This window comes from Larus michahellis, chromosome 12 (genome assembly GCF_964199755.1).
Source record: "Larus michahellis chromosome 12, bLarMic1.1, whole genome shotgun sequence".
Lineage (NCBI taxonomy): Eukaryota > Metazoa > Chordata > Aves > Charadriiformes > Laridae > Larus > Larus michahellis.
Window position 1 is genome coordinate 618,380 of NC_133907.1, and position 16,812 is coordinate 635,191.

Here is a 16,812-nt window from a genome sequence, read left to right on the forward strand (position 1 = left end):
ATCCTGTTTTCCCACATGAGTTTCTCTAACACCAAAAGTCATTACACTTAGCAAGAACAACAGTTTTTATTGTCACCAAGTCTACCTCAGAACTGGCACGCTGAATACATTCTGCGCCTCAAATACAGAATATGTGAGGCCATGTGGGTGAAGTTCTACGGCCTGGGTAAGCAGGATGCTGTGCAGTTACAGCCAGAGAAGATTGTTCTATCTAAGAATATTACCATGTCTCAGGAGAAACTTGGCGGTTTCAACGTGACCTCTGTGGCTGGCAACAAACAGTGCTGCAAAAGCTGGGTGTGCTGCCCATTCCATGTTCTGCCCTGGTGCCGGTAGCTCTGATGTGGCGTGTTGCCCACAAAGTGCTCTGTAACTCCCAGGTGGGCTGGCTGCAAAATAAACACAAACTTTTTAGTATCTTTCAAAAGACTGGTCTGATTCTCTTTAGGCATCCGCAGTCTCATATCTATGCTTAGGGGATGCTTGCACACTGCATGAATCATGCCAAGATCAACTACAGGACACCTGCTTGTTTCTTATTCTTCTGCCCCGTCTTGGTTCTCTGCTGTGTAATAGTATTTCTCCATAGCCATCCCTCGGAGGGGACATTAATTTGCGTTCTCCTTTTGTATGTAGTTATTAAGCACCACAAAATCTTCCAATAATTGTTTCTCTTTGCAGTCCTCATCCTTCTCTTAACCAGGTCGGAAACTGGAGCTTTTGGGGAAAGAGTACAAGGCCAGCCAGCACTGGCCGCCTAAGCCCAGGTTCCTTGGGAGGCAGACAGAACTTCAGGCCTTTATTCCAGGAGGCAACTCATAAACCTAAGCTGCCTCAGGAAACAGTCCTGTATCACATTCTTTCCCAGAAGGAGCTTTTTTTGGGTAATAAACCCAAACACATCAGTTCTAAGTGCCGCTGAGAGGTCTCTTAGGAACACTTTCCAGGTGCCTTGTGCTGCTGTTCTTCTCGAGAAGCCATTTCCACGTTGGGCTGCATCTTCCACAGCACACCATGGTTTTCTCATCTAGTAACTGGAAGCACATTATCAGAGCAGCTGTATGGTTATTTCTTAAAAAGAACGGAGTTTTCCATTTGAAAATCAACAGCGTCAACAAGCTTTTTGTGGGGCCCTTATGCCAATACACTTTTCATTTCAAAGGAGACCATTTCTCTTTGTGGCACGTCCTTCTGTTTCCTGCTCTACACTGAGTAGGAAGAATCTTTAATACACAGGGAACTCAAAATATGGTGGAAAACCGAACAAAACCAATTTGCCCAATAGCAAAATGCAAGCCATTTGTGGCACAAGGCAGAACAGCTGCTTGCCAGCGAACTGCAACACTACACACCAGTTAACGAAAGGAAGCAAAGAACCCTGCGGTACCCATTGGCAGTGGCTGAGGAAACAGAGGAACAGAATGGGATTAGCCAGGCTGGAAGTCGGCCAGGGCAACAGAGATAATGCTTCTTCATGAAAGGTGCCAAAGGATATTTCATGACCACATCTGTTCAGGCACGAAGGTTTGCAGTACCAATCAGCCAGAGTGCCTTGTGCTTCTGCTGAGACAACGTTTCAGTCCTAAATCAAGAAAGCAGCATGCCCTCTATCAAAGCACCACAGAAACTATTTGCTCGGTAAAAATCAAAGCTTTCTTACTAATCAGCCTCGGCGTGATAGCAAACTCAAGGTGTTCTGTAAGCTAGCACCAGGTAAAGCGGATGAAGTGGGAATCTCTTCTGATTCTTGATTTTGGTACTGTTGTGTATCGAGTCCCGTTCTTACTCTGGAGTCAGCATGGCCAGTGTTTTCTTTGTTGAAGTCTAGATCTCAGTCTACATGTTTAGTCTGACACGTAATCAAAAAAGAGCATATGGCAATTTAATTCGTGTTTCCAGTTTACTACATAAGGGCCTTATGCCCTAACTCCAAGCGTCGGGGGAGGCGTTACCAGGGGTGCAGGGACTGCCCCTTCTCCTCACTTGTGTACCAGCAAAGTCCTGCAGAGACGGGGGAGGCCGGGTTCTCCTTGGAGCAGTTGGCAGCAGTCGTGGAGCACGGGATGGAGCAGCCAGGGAGTGTCTGAAACAGCCAAAAGGGTGACTGCAGCAGCGGAAGATAGAGAAGTCACCTGAGATGAGAAGCAAAACCAAGCAGTCAGGTGTCAATTATTCATTCCCCACACACATTCCCCAGGATTTAACAACTACTTGGAGTTATTAATGTAGGATGTCCAAGAGCAACACCACACTGAAAGAACAGCCCAGAATGTCCTTCCAGGCTGGAGTCTGGAGAGGGAAGGATTTAAGATAAGGATCTGAATATCACCCAGCACGCGCAAGTTCTCTTCATTTAAAATATACCTTGTTAGAATATCAGTTCTGATAGAACAATTTTAGTTTCTAAGCACTTTTGGCACACTCACTTCAAGGAAAAGTGCAGGAAGAGCTACTTCAGATCTTCAGGCATGTAGCATTTTTTACTACGCAGTATGATGAATTCCAGGCTCAACCCTGGTTTGACAGATGACAGTGTTTCTGCCAGGGAGGTTAACCAACAGAATACACTCACATCCCACCGCTTATGACAAAAGTTACCACAAGTTGGTTTATAAAACAGTCACAGGATTTATTGAGATAAATAGAAATAGGAAGTTACATAGATTCTCTGTTCTGACAAATGAATGACACTTCCAGAGTGTCCCCACTCACTTGGGTTCTACCCACCGTGTACAGACACGGCCGTGCTCGGACGGCACCTGCCCCGCACCGAGCGTCTCACCCGGGATCCCGGCCGGTCAGAGTCCTGCAATGAGACTAACGGGTTTTGGATTACAAGCGCTTGGTAATTTCCTGTAACATCACAGCAGTATTGCACCCACTAATGTTATTTTCATGTTCCTTAGCTGGAAATGTTTAGAAGTGGTATCTTATTGCTGTTGTGGAAGTGGATCAACAACCTAACTTCACTCCATCTGTCTTTTAAAATACGTATTTTTGCATAATTTAAACAACCCAGAGAACTGTATGCGAACACACCGCTTTACTCATCATTGCATACGTTTGTCTAGTACAAGACGTAAAGTGCAGTCTTTAGTCATGCTGAAATCATTTCTAGTTTAAAACTGAACCCAAAAGACAAACCTTGCAGAGGGTACATCTGTTTACTAGACCTGCACGTTGCCTACAAAAACGCCACCCCAAACCCATGACGTGCCTCCATTCGTGCGTGAACTATAGAGGTTTAACACCAGTTTTGGGTCGCTCTACTGGAATCGTATCATTAGAGCAGACGTGATTTCTGGAGCCAGAGAGGTACCAACAAATTGTTAAAAGCAAAAACTTTGTTTAGCCTTTTAGTGAACTTTTATAGCTGGTGGCTTACTGTCGACACAAATTCTAATGAAAAACTCTTGATGAGCACTAACCAAACATGCCAACACACAGGGAAGCGTGTGTTCTCCAGTGCATTATTGCAAGTAAAGGTTAACTATTTAAGATTATCTGGCAAACAGAAACCTGGCTTCGGTTAATGTTCAAAGTATTTAATTTCTATACAGTACATTTCAAACATACTTACATATACACACACATAAAAAAATTTCTTCAGTGCTGAGAAATTTAATTAACTGATAATAAAAAACAGAAGTAAAACCTTGTCAGAAAGGCCTTAGAAAATTTGAACTGTTAGAAAATACCAGTATAATGCCAGCATTAGAAAAAGATATTAGAACTAGAAAAAATTAACTTGCGAGGTCTTTTTGTTAAGAAACTGCAATCATAAAAAGTCTGTACTGAAGAAGTGTTTGGTTTAAATTATAAAAAAATTGTAAAAGATTAAGCGTAGAACGTTGCAGAGTTTACAGAGCTTACAGTGTTTGCTGCAAAGCAGTGATAGCAGTGGTATAATTCTGCCTGCAACTTCCAAAAGCATATTGTGATCTCACGAGAAAACAATTTGTTACAAATACTGTACATATTATAATACAAGACTCATTAAACAAACTTCTACAAAACCGAGCCCTCCAAAAATACAGAACCCAGCCGAGGAACCAACTTGCTGTATTGCAGACAAGCTAGATTTAAAACAAAACAAAAAAGAAAAAAGTAATTTCTGTAAAAACCTTCACCCATGTGAACTACTTACTAGTATAACAGTGAAATAATGGGAAATATTTACACAGGTCTATTTACGATGAAGTATTGTGTTCACAAAGAGAAAGTAACTGTTATTCCATGAAACCATTTCTTTAGTATTTAAGCATTAGGTTTTAACAGGACAAAGTTCCAATCCACAATCTAAAAAAGTAAGACTCTGTATTTTCCAGGCCCCACATTATCTGCGGATTTGGGACACAACAGAAGACAGCATCCACCAAAAAGTATCGGTTTTATAATTTTTCAAACTGGTCAGAAGCTATCAGATTTTATTAACAGAACCGTGTTCTGTTTATTCTTTCTTTCTTCCCAAACACCTGTTTAAACGCACAGAAAACATCCTCCTTAAGCGTAAGGCTCTCAGTGACCTTCCTTTGTTGTTTGCCCCAACCCTTACCGTGCAACCAGCAGAAGTCACAGAGCAAGCGGCAGCAACACCTTTCCCCTGAGCATGTGTCATTTAGGGATTTTCAGAATTTAGAGGTCCTTTGTTTCTTAGGAACAAAGTAGCAGGCTGCTCAGGCTTTGAATGTTGGACCAGTTAAAAGGTGTTTTTCAAATGATGTTCGTATGTCAAAAAACCCAACCAACCAAAAACGAGAGTCTAAAATTCTGTAATCCCCTCCTACAGATCCAGCACGTGCGGCAGGAACTGAATCCCTTCAACAAAGTGAACTTTGCTCGGGCAGAACGAGTAATGGCCAGTTTGGGAAACTAAGCTTACCTACCACTACCAGAGCCAGGAGTAACGAAACCAGACACGGTTAACAGCTGTAAGGGTATAGCCCAGAAATAACAAATTAATAGAAAAGTCACAATATACAAAGAATCTTGAGCTCTCCGTGCTTTGAAAAACATCACATTATATTAACTAAAAATGAACCATGCCTTAATTCTAGCAGAGTAACTACTTCATAAAATGAAATGATTTTTGAGCTTTTTTCCACTGACACAGAATTAAGTTCTTCATCCTTTTTTTGTTAAAAATTCAAAACTATTCACATATATACACTTTTTTTCAGTTAAAATGTAATACTTGAAACAATACAAAAACTACAATAGAAGTGAGGAAAGAATATCTTCATTTAAGTTTGCTATAATCAGCTTTTAAGATTAAGAAACCATTTTAAGCTTATAGCAGACTGCTCTACTACTGGAAATGTTTTGTTAAAAAATGAAATATGAATTCCAATTACACTGAAACACTGCGTATGGTGTAAGACTTTACATACGATACTTAACTGCACACAAGATCAGAGTTATCACCCGCATTTACGAAGTGAAAACCAAAATTAATTACTCATGCACATCAGACAAACACACAGCTGTAGATGAAAGGTGGCCATGAGATGAAGATCGCAACATTTCTCAACAGACCCTTTCCAGCTCATGTAGGTAACAAAAACCTTCTTATTTGTCCGCATTATTCATACCAACCGTACCCACAAGGCGAATAACCATTCTGATGTTCAGCATTTACTGCAGAACACCACATTAGTTTTGTTTGTCAATGGCTGTATTATCCATGGCACCCTGTTTTAGTTTTATGGTGGCAAAGAAGGACACATCTTGATCTCTGTCAGCTTGCAGGGCTAGAATGGTCTCTTCTGCAGCTTCTAGATGGGGATTTCCAACACTTTTAAAATAAGCTAGAATAAAGGGGAGAAAAAGACAATTTTAATCAAAGCCAAAAGAATAAACCCTAGGGTGTAAGTAGTGCAGAAATGCAGAGAATTCCAAAAACATCTGGGGTAGCTCATCCAATTTATAAGGCTCCTTCAAGAAACTGCACCGAGCTAAGGAAGCTGACAGAGAAAGAGAAATATGCTGCTGCTGACTCATTTTATCACATACTTAAGTATTTCAAAGAGAAATTCTTTTTGCTGAGCCCTGCATAGGAATCTATCAACAAGTAAAAGCAAGCTCAGGAAGCTGCCACTGCACAATGCTTTACAAAACATTCCCCGTATTTTATTCTGAAAAAAAAATTAGGAGAGTATTTCTGTGCATCTTCCTTTAAATAATCAGAGATCATCTGATTTTTTTTGTTTGTTTCTAAGGAATTGTAACACAGGAAATTGTAGCAGCATCCAAAATTACATTCTTTCCTAGTACAACTGCTAGCTTAAAACTAAAACAACAAAGCAAACCAGTTCAGAAAGAGGCCTAACATTTCATCTGAAGGCTTGAAATATATCAAAATAATCTAATGTGATGCTTAAGAAAAGCGTATTTGCCACATGCGCCGTGGATACCAAAATAACGGCGGGCAGCAACACGCAGCACAGGCCGTACCCAAGGACGTCACTGCCCTCCAGCGGGAGAATAAGATACTGCTCAGATCATCGCTCCCGCTGCCGGGCCCTTTAGGGATGATGATCGAATAGTCTAAGACAGAACAGCCGCTACAGTATACATTCCTAAACCTATATTCCTAAACCTGAATTTAAATGCAGTACCCCAAATTACTATGTGCAGTTCTGTTTTCAGTATAAACAAAACCAAACAGCCTTTTCCCTTGTCGAGCCCATTCATAAAGAACTGCGCTGGCAGAGGACAGACAGCCCTCGTGAGCCATTAGTTCTTGCAAAGGAAATTAACAACCACACCTTTCTCCAGTAACGTCTGCCTTAGAGCCTTGGCCAGCAGAACCCTCACGTTTGGCACAGGATCTGAAGCAAGACTTAAAAGACTGGGGAGTAAGTGTTCAACAAACTGGTCGACAGGCATACATTCTTCTTCTACTACAGCCTACAGGATAAACACAAAACAGGAGAAAGCAAGATTTATGTTAACAATACATATTCGCTATTCCTTTCCATCTTGTCCTTAATTTAGTCTGGCTATCACAAAAAGTTAGTGTTCAGCTCTGAACAACTACACCCTATGTTGCTGAAATAAGTACAACCTTTGAAATACTGTTATGAAAACATGTCTCAGCATTCTAAAGTTCATCTGAAGATCACCCAACAGGAGCAGATAACTTTCTTTCAATTATATTTTAGGAAATACTGCTTTCTTGGCCTGTTGTCAACCTTTTGCCTTTGACAAACAACCTTTGCTCCTCATTGCTGCATTTGAGGCGGGTGCGTAAGTGGAAAGAAAAGAGGGAAATAGTTCCTGGCATCTAGCACCCATTGGCAGTTTGAAGAGCTCTTGTGAACCTTTATTTTCACACAGTGAAGAATTACAAAATGCATCTCAGTTTTAGACTTAATTCTTGACTTTGCTACCAGGATGCCAGAAAAGTACCAGGATCGGCTACTTCAGCTGGAGGCACAGAACAAAACCAGAACTACAGCTTCAGAACTGGGTAGCCATGTGCCAGGGCTGAGACCAGGCCAACTCTGCCACCACCTTTCATCAACGCACAGCATCACAGAACCCAAAGAATGACAAAACAATTGAGAGTCCAAATTGCAGTTTTGCCCACATTGCTGTAAAGCCTCAAACTGGCTCCAAATTCAAGGTACACATAGAAATGCAGAGAGAGAACATCCCAACCTGACAAATGAAGGCAAAAGCCTGTCTTCCAACCCACTTGGAGCAGTGACGAAACCGCACTACAAGTTCATTAATGAAATTCAATCCCAGTGCACTTGCATTGTTTGCATAGAACTTCTGTAGAATTGCTACAACCTGTGAAGACAAGGAAAGGGCCGGGGGGGGGGGGGGGGGAAGATGAGACTTAAGTTGTAGCTCTCAGAATGTTAAAAAAGCATCATTTCATCTAAATCCTAAAAAGGGACACCAAAAAGTGTATTCAGTGTCATCAGCTGTGCTTGCAGAATTAATTACTGTGCTTATTCTGCAGAAAAGAAAGATTAAGCTTTAAAAAGCTGATTGTTCAGTTGAAACAAAAAACACTAAAAGAAATTAAAGCAACCATTAAAATAATGCCCCTTTCCATGGTGCCATGAGGAAAAAGAAGAAATTAGAAGAAAAAAAAAAATCTTTCTACGTGTTCAGGACATCTATGGGATGATGGAGTTATCATGAAGTTTATAAATTATACAGTTTTTGAGGAAAAATCAGTAATTTTGGTTTTTTTAAACAACTGGGGGAAGGTCTCTCAAATCTTCTATATCCTGGTTTTCATCCAGGTGAAAATACATTTATCATTCACATACAACCAACAGAGAAAGATGTTAAGATCTGTGGAAGGCAGACATCTCAAAATATGTTATAAAAGTTTTCATTTAATTTTTTTCCATATTTTTTACCATGTTTATCAAAATATGTCTCTATTCGCCCTACTTGTCTGAAAGAAAACATTGTGATTTCAGGTATCCCTCTCAAGGATCACTTTCCTCCTCTCCTGCCAGGAAGTGAACTAAAGCCCCTACCAGTTTGAAGGAGATCCACCGAACTTCTGAAACTTTATCGGAGCAGAGAGTCAGTGCAATGTGTCTTAAGTAGTCATAGACATCATTGGGATTGTAGAGCTCCAGTATCAGGATCAGCTGCCTGTAACACAGAGAAAGTCATTAACTCTAGCAAGCACAACACTAACTGCTGCCATTATACCTTCTGCTAAAGGTAGGGAAGGACCATTTGGAGGCTGGAAAATACCATGGCTATTACAAAGCACTTGAACAGTTTGTTCTTCTCTTTACTTTACAGAGGCACACACACGTATGAAAGAAGTTCATGCTTTCTTTAATCCATCAAGGAGTTCAAGAAAAACTCTTATACAAACTAGATGTAACAACGAATCAAAATTCTCCCAAATAACTACAAAAGAAGTACAACGAGAAATTCCTTTGCAACTTCAGACCAATACCCTGTACGTTCTTGTCAAGTAAAAAGCAAAGAGTCACTTTGGTGTAGAAATATACATTTCAGAAAGCGGTTTCTATCTTGGATAGATTTGCACACCATTGGTGTGCACACCAACGCCCAAGTGACAACTTGCCACTAAGACGCCAAGGAGCAGGGTGAGGTCTGGTTTGTTGTGCCAAACTACAAAGGGCGAGTAAATCCTCAACAGCCCAGACAAAGCAGGGAGATAAACACAAAGGTCAGACTTCAGCTGCAAACTGTGCCTACAAACATTCTTTGGGTGCTTTAAGTATCAACAGGGCTTGCAGAAGAATTGTAGGATGTTACTCTATCTATGATTCTATGATCTCCATTATACACCCAGTCATAGCGAAATACCAAATGAATAAACTATTTTTAAGTACTGTTTTCTCTTTCATACATATTAGAAAGAGTGACTTTGTACATACATTTCATTGATTTTTACAAGGCAGCCTAGAACTGAATAAAATCTGAAACCTCACTAAACAATATCTATCAGCTTGTCATATTTCACAAGCTGCAAGCAAACGAGACATACATTTTGGTACAATCACAGACATTTAAGTTTCAGTCACGCTTGATTACAACACAACTTGTCAACCCTCCTCTCCCCCAAGCCCCCCAAAAAGTCCCCCCCAAAACCCCAACAGCCAGTGGCTTTTAAATTCCGTTCCTTAATACAGAACGGTGGCAATCTTTTAGCTCCTAATTAAAGGCATGCTAACTTATTTCTAAGTTAGTAATGTAGATTAAAAATCAAAAGTTAACAAAATTACGTACTCTGCCAGCTCGTAACGAAACCTCCAGTTCCTGCTGTTATCAGTCACCACAAATTCTTGAAGCTGGTAAAGATACTCTCGCCTTTTGTCTGCATGAAGTAACTAACGGAAACACGTTACTAGTATAAAAGTGATAAAATTCAATACTTGCAGTTCTCTGGTGTATTACTCTATTACACCTGCGTGCATTTTCCTACTTGAACGCAACTGATCATTCGCAAGATGCTTACTAAAAATGCACACAACCAGCTGACTGCCTGGATACACAGGACTGACATCCAAAAAAGTACAGGACATCACCACTTCTGCAAGGATCCCGCCAAAGCACCACCCCGGGCATAAACTGAGGAACTGAAAACTAAGGGTTTGTGTTTATTACGCAGCAGCCCCCCAGGATCTGCTCTCTTTTCTCCCAGCCAAACACAAATTGCTAATGGTCCAACTTTCCACCTGGACTGCACAAAATACTAATTCCTTTACAACAGTTGGGAGCATTTACAGAGGGCTTTCAGTTTTGATATTTTGTTGGGATATCAAACAGAAGAGAAGTGAGCAACTTAAAAAAAGCAACAGACACACAGACAAAATGGCATTATTGCACAAAACTAAACAAATAATTAGATATTAATACCCGCAACATGTCATTAAAAAACTCTCTTAATATAAAGGAGTTGGGAAAAAATTTATCTTGAGAAATTAAGTTAAACTTTCCTACCTTTAGAAAGTCATACAGATGTTTAAGGACACCAATACGCACTTCATCCAGATCTTTCAAGAATCCATTGAAAATTGGCACCAGATCAGCAGCTGTTAGCTGGTCCCCCAGAATAACTGCTAGTTCGTGTATGGAGAAAGCAAGCGTCCGACGCACCTTCCACTGCAAACGGTTTAAGAAGTGAACTAGATTAGGCACCATAACTAAAATAAAGACACTTTTGAACTACCCTTATAAGAAAGTATACGAAGTTATACCTTCAGTGTAACAAATTGAACAAAAAAGCTACTCAAAATTCTGATTTATCATTAATAAACTTTTTTTTTTTTTTACCTGTACATCTGAGGCCAACGTCTCATACGTATCCTTCAGGCAGTGCCAGTTCTGCCTGCCCAGCGTCAAGGCCACCCCAGGAAGACTGTAGGCACAGTGCTTGGCTATTTCAGTATCAACAGTCTGGGCTCGAGCTGGGTCGGTCATTGACAAGTACTGGTCTAGTAACGGTTGAGGTATGATATCCTACAGAGAGAGGCAGTACGTCAGCACCACACACTTTAAGATGAGAAAGAAAACGCACCTGTGGTGCTACCGTGTTCTGTTGCTATCAACCAGCCGGCAGCGGGCCAGCTTTACAAAGGGTAAATGACCCCTAGAGTTATTTGTCCTCTCACTGGGACAGAGCAGTCAGCAATGAACAGTAATTATTACTTTTATCAAAATGTCGCATCAAACCAAACTGAAAATTTCTTCTTTGCTCAAGACAAACAGTAAATCCAGTGAATACAATATAGTCAGTGCTTACCGTGGTTGCATAGATTGGCCCTAAGGCACCAAAAAGGCAACAGAATTTTTCTAGCTTTCTGATTTAAAATAGGGTTCTCCTCAAATGCCCAGAGATTTCTTAACATTCTGCAACTGATCAACTGCAAAAGCTATCACTGGATTAAGTGTAAAATGAACCGTATCCAGTACTCTACTAGAGCAAGTTAGATGTCTTTTTAATCACCTGTAATTTTGACTTGTCGTCTTCAAATGGTGGATTGTTTTCTTGCTCTTTCTTTAAAAATACACTGGTTCCTCTGTGTTGTTCCTCAGAGTCCTGTAAAAGGATGTATTAGCTAGTGAAATGAATAGGACTTACTGCTATTCGGGGTTATTTCAAAGCATCACACTCCAGTTCAGATACAGAATAACCTTTTACAGACAAAGCCTTACTCGGTGTGTTTATACAAGTACAAAACAACAACAGAGTTGTACACTAAGACAAACGCTATTAAGACCATAGCAGCCACAAGGGGAACAGTAGTTAGATTTATTTCTAAAAAAGAAAGGCAATCTAATTTAACACAAGAAACCCAACATTCATACAGATTTTGGATGGTTACTTTTACTATACTCTTAAATAGTTTTTCTTCTTGGCATGAATTTAAATTATATCGAACAAGACAGCTTAGCCATTGCTCCAAGGCAATCAACACCATGATAGAAGCTTTACTTATTTCAGAACAAACTGCTGTTAAAACTCCCAAGCCTACCAAATTACGAAGCATACACCTCTCCCCAAATATCAGCCAAAAACTGCAAAATTAAAAGGTTTAAAAGACCAAAAACATACAAAGCTCGAAAGTTCACACAGTTATTTTACATTTTTGTTTGTACAGGTTTTATGTGCAATTCTTATTGACAGACAAGGAGAGCTTTGCTTTATATTTCACAATTAGCTCTAGCAACATTAAACACTGTGGCAAATAATTCTTTTTACTCCTATCAGTACATTATAATCAAGAAATAGTAACAAGGAACTGCGTATGTGTCACCACCTGATTCAGCCTCCTGTCTGGAGATAAAAGTCTAATTTTAGATTCGTTACAGGAAGAGGTGAGACTGTACTCGGCACATCTCATCTGAAAAAAACCCTACAGCAAACCTAAAGCAAAACTTTTAAGTAATTTGTGTGCAAATAGAAATAATAGCCCCCAACAGCTTTTCTTTTTTAATTAAGTAGCATATGATAGTTATGGTGTAGCGATGTTCAAAGGCTTCAGATCAGGTGTGTGTCAATTATGCCAGGGACTCCATGAACACACACAGTACTTCAGCAGGTGAGAATTCATTTCAGACATGCAGCACAACGCATACTTACTGTGCTTTTCTGTATATTGGTGGTAGACTGGTCACTGATGTCATCCTGGGAAGCAGGGGATGAAAGAGTGTCCTCCTCCACCTGGCTGCAGGTAGCATCCGAAACAGCTGTTTCGTCTGAAATAGTTTTGTTCTGAAGTTTGCCACTGCTTTCTTCAATTTTTTTGGTCTCATAGTCACCAACAGAATCAAACTGAGCAGCTCTGAGAGCAGCAGACAACACTTGGACCTGAGCTGTATAAAGCAAAAGACGACTATTTAGTCTCCCTTCTGCACTTAAATGCATTAAACTTGTCATCAGTTAATCTGAAAAGATAAAAAAGCGCCCACTTTGAGCTGCACAGAAATGGTACATTAGCAAACATTCGCTCTTAAAGAAAAGGCCCATGACTCTTCCACAAAACCATCACAAATTAAGAGCAACAGTTTGGATGTATTAACATTTTAGCAGAACCATTCTACCAATTTCTGCTACTGAAAGATATTTCTAATAATCCCCTGTAATGAGGTACCACAGCATACTGGCTCGCCCCCCATTCTTCATACTGACAAACGTTTTAATATAAATTGTTCTGCTATATTCTTTAATTGATTCTATGGCTTGGAAAAGGCATCAACGTACACTTAAAACATTTCTGAGCAAGTCTTTATCCAGAGGAGTGAATTGGTCAAACCACCTCCAAACTGGTGTGCAGAAGCAGACAGAAAACAAAAGGTCGGGTTTACCACTGGATATGAAGCTAGGCCAAACTGTATTTGCACATTACACCACGTTGCTGCTAGGAACATGCCGTTACTGAGGGTTCAGAATGCAGAAGCTTTGAGATAGCCACATCTGCACAACTGTATGGCAAGTGCAGTCTTAAGATGAAACGTTAGAGCGTTCTTTAAAGGTAAGGAATACTAGAATACTTTGGAAATAAGGGGAACAGTCAACTTAAGAAGGCAGAAGAATGGATCAGAAGCATATTTATGAGTGTTTTGGCAGTTAGAGCAGGAGGAAAACAGAAACTAAACATCCACATCTCCTTAATTCTGAGGAAGGAAGCAAGACTGTTCTGCTAAAGTTGGGGTCGGGGGAGCAGAAATCTTCATTGCTTTCTCCCATACCTCTCCAAACCCTCATTTCCCACTGTAGAGCTGTCAAGCTAATATCTCGCCATTTGTCTCAGTTCTACATAATGGGTTTTTTTTGCTCTCTTCCTTTTGCTTTTACTCTCTGCCTTTGCTTTACAAAACTCATTTACACTATTTTTTCTCCTTTCGTTCGTTCGTTTCAGTTTCCACTCTTTCCTTTACTACTTTAAATTTATTTTTTTTCCACCTCTTACTGTTTTAAATCTTTCCCTTTCTTTCTGATCCTTTGCCATTCACAAGTGAAGAATTTTTTATTTCCCTCATACCTTTCTGAACGACCGTGGGGAGCCACCTAAATATGCCACGCTGCCAGTTGTCTTACTACTCACTATTGCTGCAGTAAGGAACGCAAATGCTGCTGCAGTGCCTGCAGATACGACTTCGCATGCAGAGAAGGGATGAATAAACAGGCAGATGAAAACTGTTAATTCATTAGAGTACTCAAGAGACTTAGTGGGACAAGAAACTGAGTTGACTATGGATGACAGGCTTGTCACAAGGGATTTGACCCAGTAAACATATCTGCATCCCACTATCGGGTTATCATTACTTCAGTATGTTCACCAATGGGCTTGTATGGAGAGGCTAAGGAAAGATGCCCTGAAATTAGGGCCATTCTCACTCAACCAAACATTAGATTAATTCAGGTGACAACAGGTAGCTCTGCCCCTAAAACCACAGTACTCAGTTACAGTACTTGAAATTCAAGACAGTTTTAACAGATTTCAACAAGCTCTTTTCCCTTTTGTAGTTACAACCAATTTATTTCTCATGCGAACAGGAGCTAGGAACACTTCCCCAGCTGTTCTAGAAATAACTCGGGTCTTGTGAAAAAGGCTGTTGCATAACTTTCTACAATAATTTACTACTCAAAGTAGTAATCTCATCACCTTATGAATACCAAGCCAATTAAAATGCAGTCAAGGGTTTTGTAAAGGCCAGGAGAAAACCTGCTCAGAGAAAACATGATTTTACTGTTACAGAGTCTCACCTTGAACATCTGGATCATCTATGTGCTCTTGTAAGCTTTCTAGAACTTTTTTTATTTCACTACTAGCAACACAGTTATTACATGGCACAGAACAGCTATCTTTGTGCTTTTCAGTCTTGAACTGAAGCAGCTCCAGATCCTGACTTATATCAGGCAGAGGAGGGCGCCAGTATAGAAAAGTATTAAATATGTCCTCAGCAGACTGTAGCCTTGAGTTCATTCCAGGAAAACTGCTGTCCTTAGTGACTTCTATGACACCAGCAGCAACTCTGTCACCCTGAGACAATCGAGACACATCTTCTCCAGGATTGGTACAACAATCTGAACTTTCTTCCTGTGTATCTTTATTTAGGTTCTCAACTGAGAGCTTTGTATTAACTTCAGCTGAAGTCTCCTCACTCGATGATTCTGGTTTGATTTCCATTGGTTGTTCTGAACTGGTAACAGACACACACAGTTATCCAAATAAAACTTAAAGTACTCTAACAATAGTTTTCAGTGAAATACTTCATAAAAGACAGCATCAACTACAGAAACTTATTTTCTCTGCAGGAAGACAGAATTTATGTTACCCCTATGCTTTACTTCACCAGTGTTCCCTTTACCCTCCTGAGAAGCCAAACTGAATTTTTCAATAAAGTGGCTACACTCAAATAGACACAAGTGTGATCTCACTGTTCATATCTTTGCTGGAACTATATTCTCAAGTTGAGATTTTTAGCCCTGAAGAGCAACAGAAAGAATTATCTTTTTTTTCTCTCTTCTGCTACACCACATCTTTCCCATGATTTTACCTGGACAATGTAGCATTTGTACTGGAGGACATTAATGTTATATTGTTGCTTGGCTGACAGGAGTTGGAATTCACATCTTGCGTTGATGGTCGGATACTCAGCGTCCCATCTTCTCGAATGTAAAGACCAGCACTTGAAGGGTTTGCAAAGGTAGAAATAAACGGGCCAAGAGACTGAAAAGCAGCCTGACGAACCTGTGATAGTATAAAGACAACAGTCAAGATTCATGCAACTCCCACAGAGTCAATGCTGAAAAGAAAAAATTTGATTCAATTTTTTTGTAAGAATCAATTGGTTATTACTATAACAGCTTCACTTAATACCAAATATAACCAATTATCAATTACCAAATAAGTGACACGTAAGCAAAGGGTGTTAGAATATTAAGCATGTATCTACAATCATAGTAAGGAAATTTTTTTAGAAGTTGTAAATTTGAAGGACATCACTGTCTACTTCACCTAATACCTTTAACACAAGCAACCTATTCTCAGGAGAGTGGTTGCACTTATAAAGAAGCCCCCTGTTGATAGAGAGAGAGGAAAAATAACATACTATCTTATTAGAGGAGATTAGATTTTATAAGATTATACTCTAATCTCAGCAAATTTAATTTAGAGACCTTTTACAGCACACTTCTGAGTTGCCCATACTTGTGGTACGATCTGCCTGGGAAGATGCATCAATTACAGAGCAAGTTACTTACCCATCTGCAAGTGTCACTAATAAGACTGATGAACAGCGGGGATAGTTTGCTTCTGCGAACTTCTGGGGATGTGGTGTAAGACACTGCCATAAAGCATTCCGCACAAGCTTTTCTCATTCCCCAAACACTATCAGAACAGAGTTCAAAGAACTTGGGAATCTGCCAAAAATAAGCAAAACCAAGACTAACAAAGACTGCAGCAACTTACTGTCAAGGTATTTGTGTGGAAGCTGGAGACAATGACAACTCAAGAATACTAAAATAAGTGAAGAACGGAAGAAAGAGGGACAGGTTAAAAGCATCTATTAATTGAAGAAATTGGAAAAACCAGCTGTCTCCCATTTACTGCATTGGGATTTTATGTATAACCTTATGCACTAGGAAACAACAGAAAGAATTATTAATGGCCTATTTTTCCTGAAATTGTAACTTGACTGATCATCCAGTTCAGGGTAAGGAAAAAAAAAAAAAAAAAAAGAGTGACTCAGTAATTCTAAAGTGTGTGTATATATATGCTGTCAATTACATTTAAAAAAATGTTTTGCCAAACAAGAACTTTGCATTTCTATTCATTCCCAGTTTTGCTA

At 39.9% G+C, this 16,812-nt stretch overlaps 1 protein-coding gene across 21 annotated transcripts in view; it reads right to left on the reverse strand.

Annotated features, from left to right (window-relative positions):
* LOC141750503 (serine/threonine-protein phosphatase 4 regulatory subunit 1-like) overlaps positions 1-16,812 on the reverse strand; it is a 40,709-nt gene that overhangs the window by 11,278 nt on the left and 12,619 nt on the right. For 15 of the 21 annotated variants that reach the window (XM_074605729.1, XM_074605730.1, XM_074605726.1 and 12 more), the window contains 12 exons: positions 16,226-16,384; positions 15,520-15,713; positions 14,726-15,162; positions 12,599-12,831; positions 11,462-11,554; positions 10,789-10,974; positions 10,456-10,617; positions 9,742-9,842; positions 8,505-8,625; positions 7,663-7,797; positions 6,768-6,909; positions 225-5,807 (listed from right to left, as the gene is read on the reverse strand). In XM_074605729.1, coding sequence (XP_074461830.1) covers positions 5,653-5,807; positions 6,768-6,909; positions 7,663-7,797; positions 8,505-8,625; positions 9,742-9,842; positions 10,456-10,617; positions 10,789-10,974; positions 11,462-11,554; positions 12,599-12,831; positions 14,726-15,162; positions 15,520-15,713; positions 16,226-16,384 — 2,118 coding nt within the window. In that variant the 3' untranslated portion in view covers positions 225-5,652. The remainder of the gene's footprint in view (positions 1-224; positions 5,808-6,767; positions 6,910-7,662; positions 7,798-8,504; positions 8,626-9,741; positions 9,843-10,455; positions 10,618-10,788; positions 10,975-11,461; positions 11,555-12,598; positions 12,832-14,725; positions 15,163-15,519; positions 15,714-16,225; positions 16,385-16,812) is intronic. The other 6 variants (XM_074605725.1, XM_074605715.1, XM_074605724.1 and 3 more) reach the window with 6 other exon arrangements.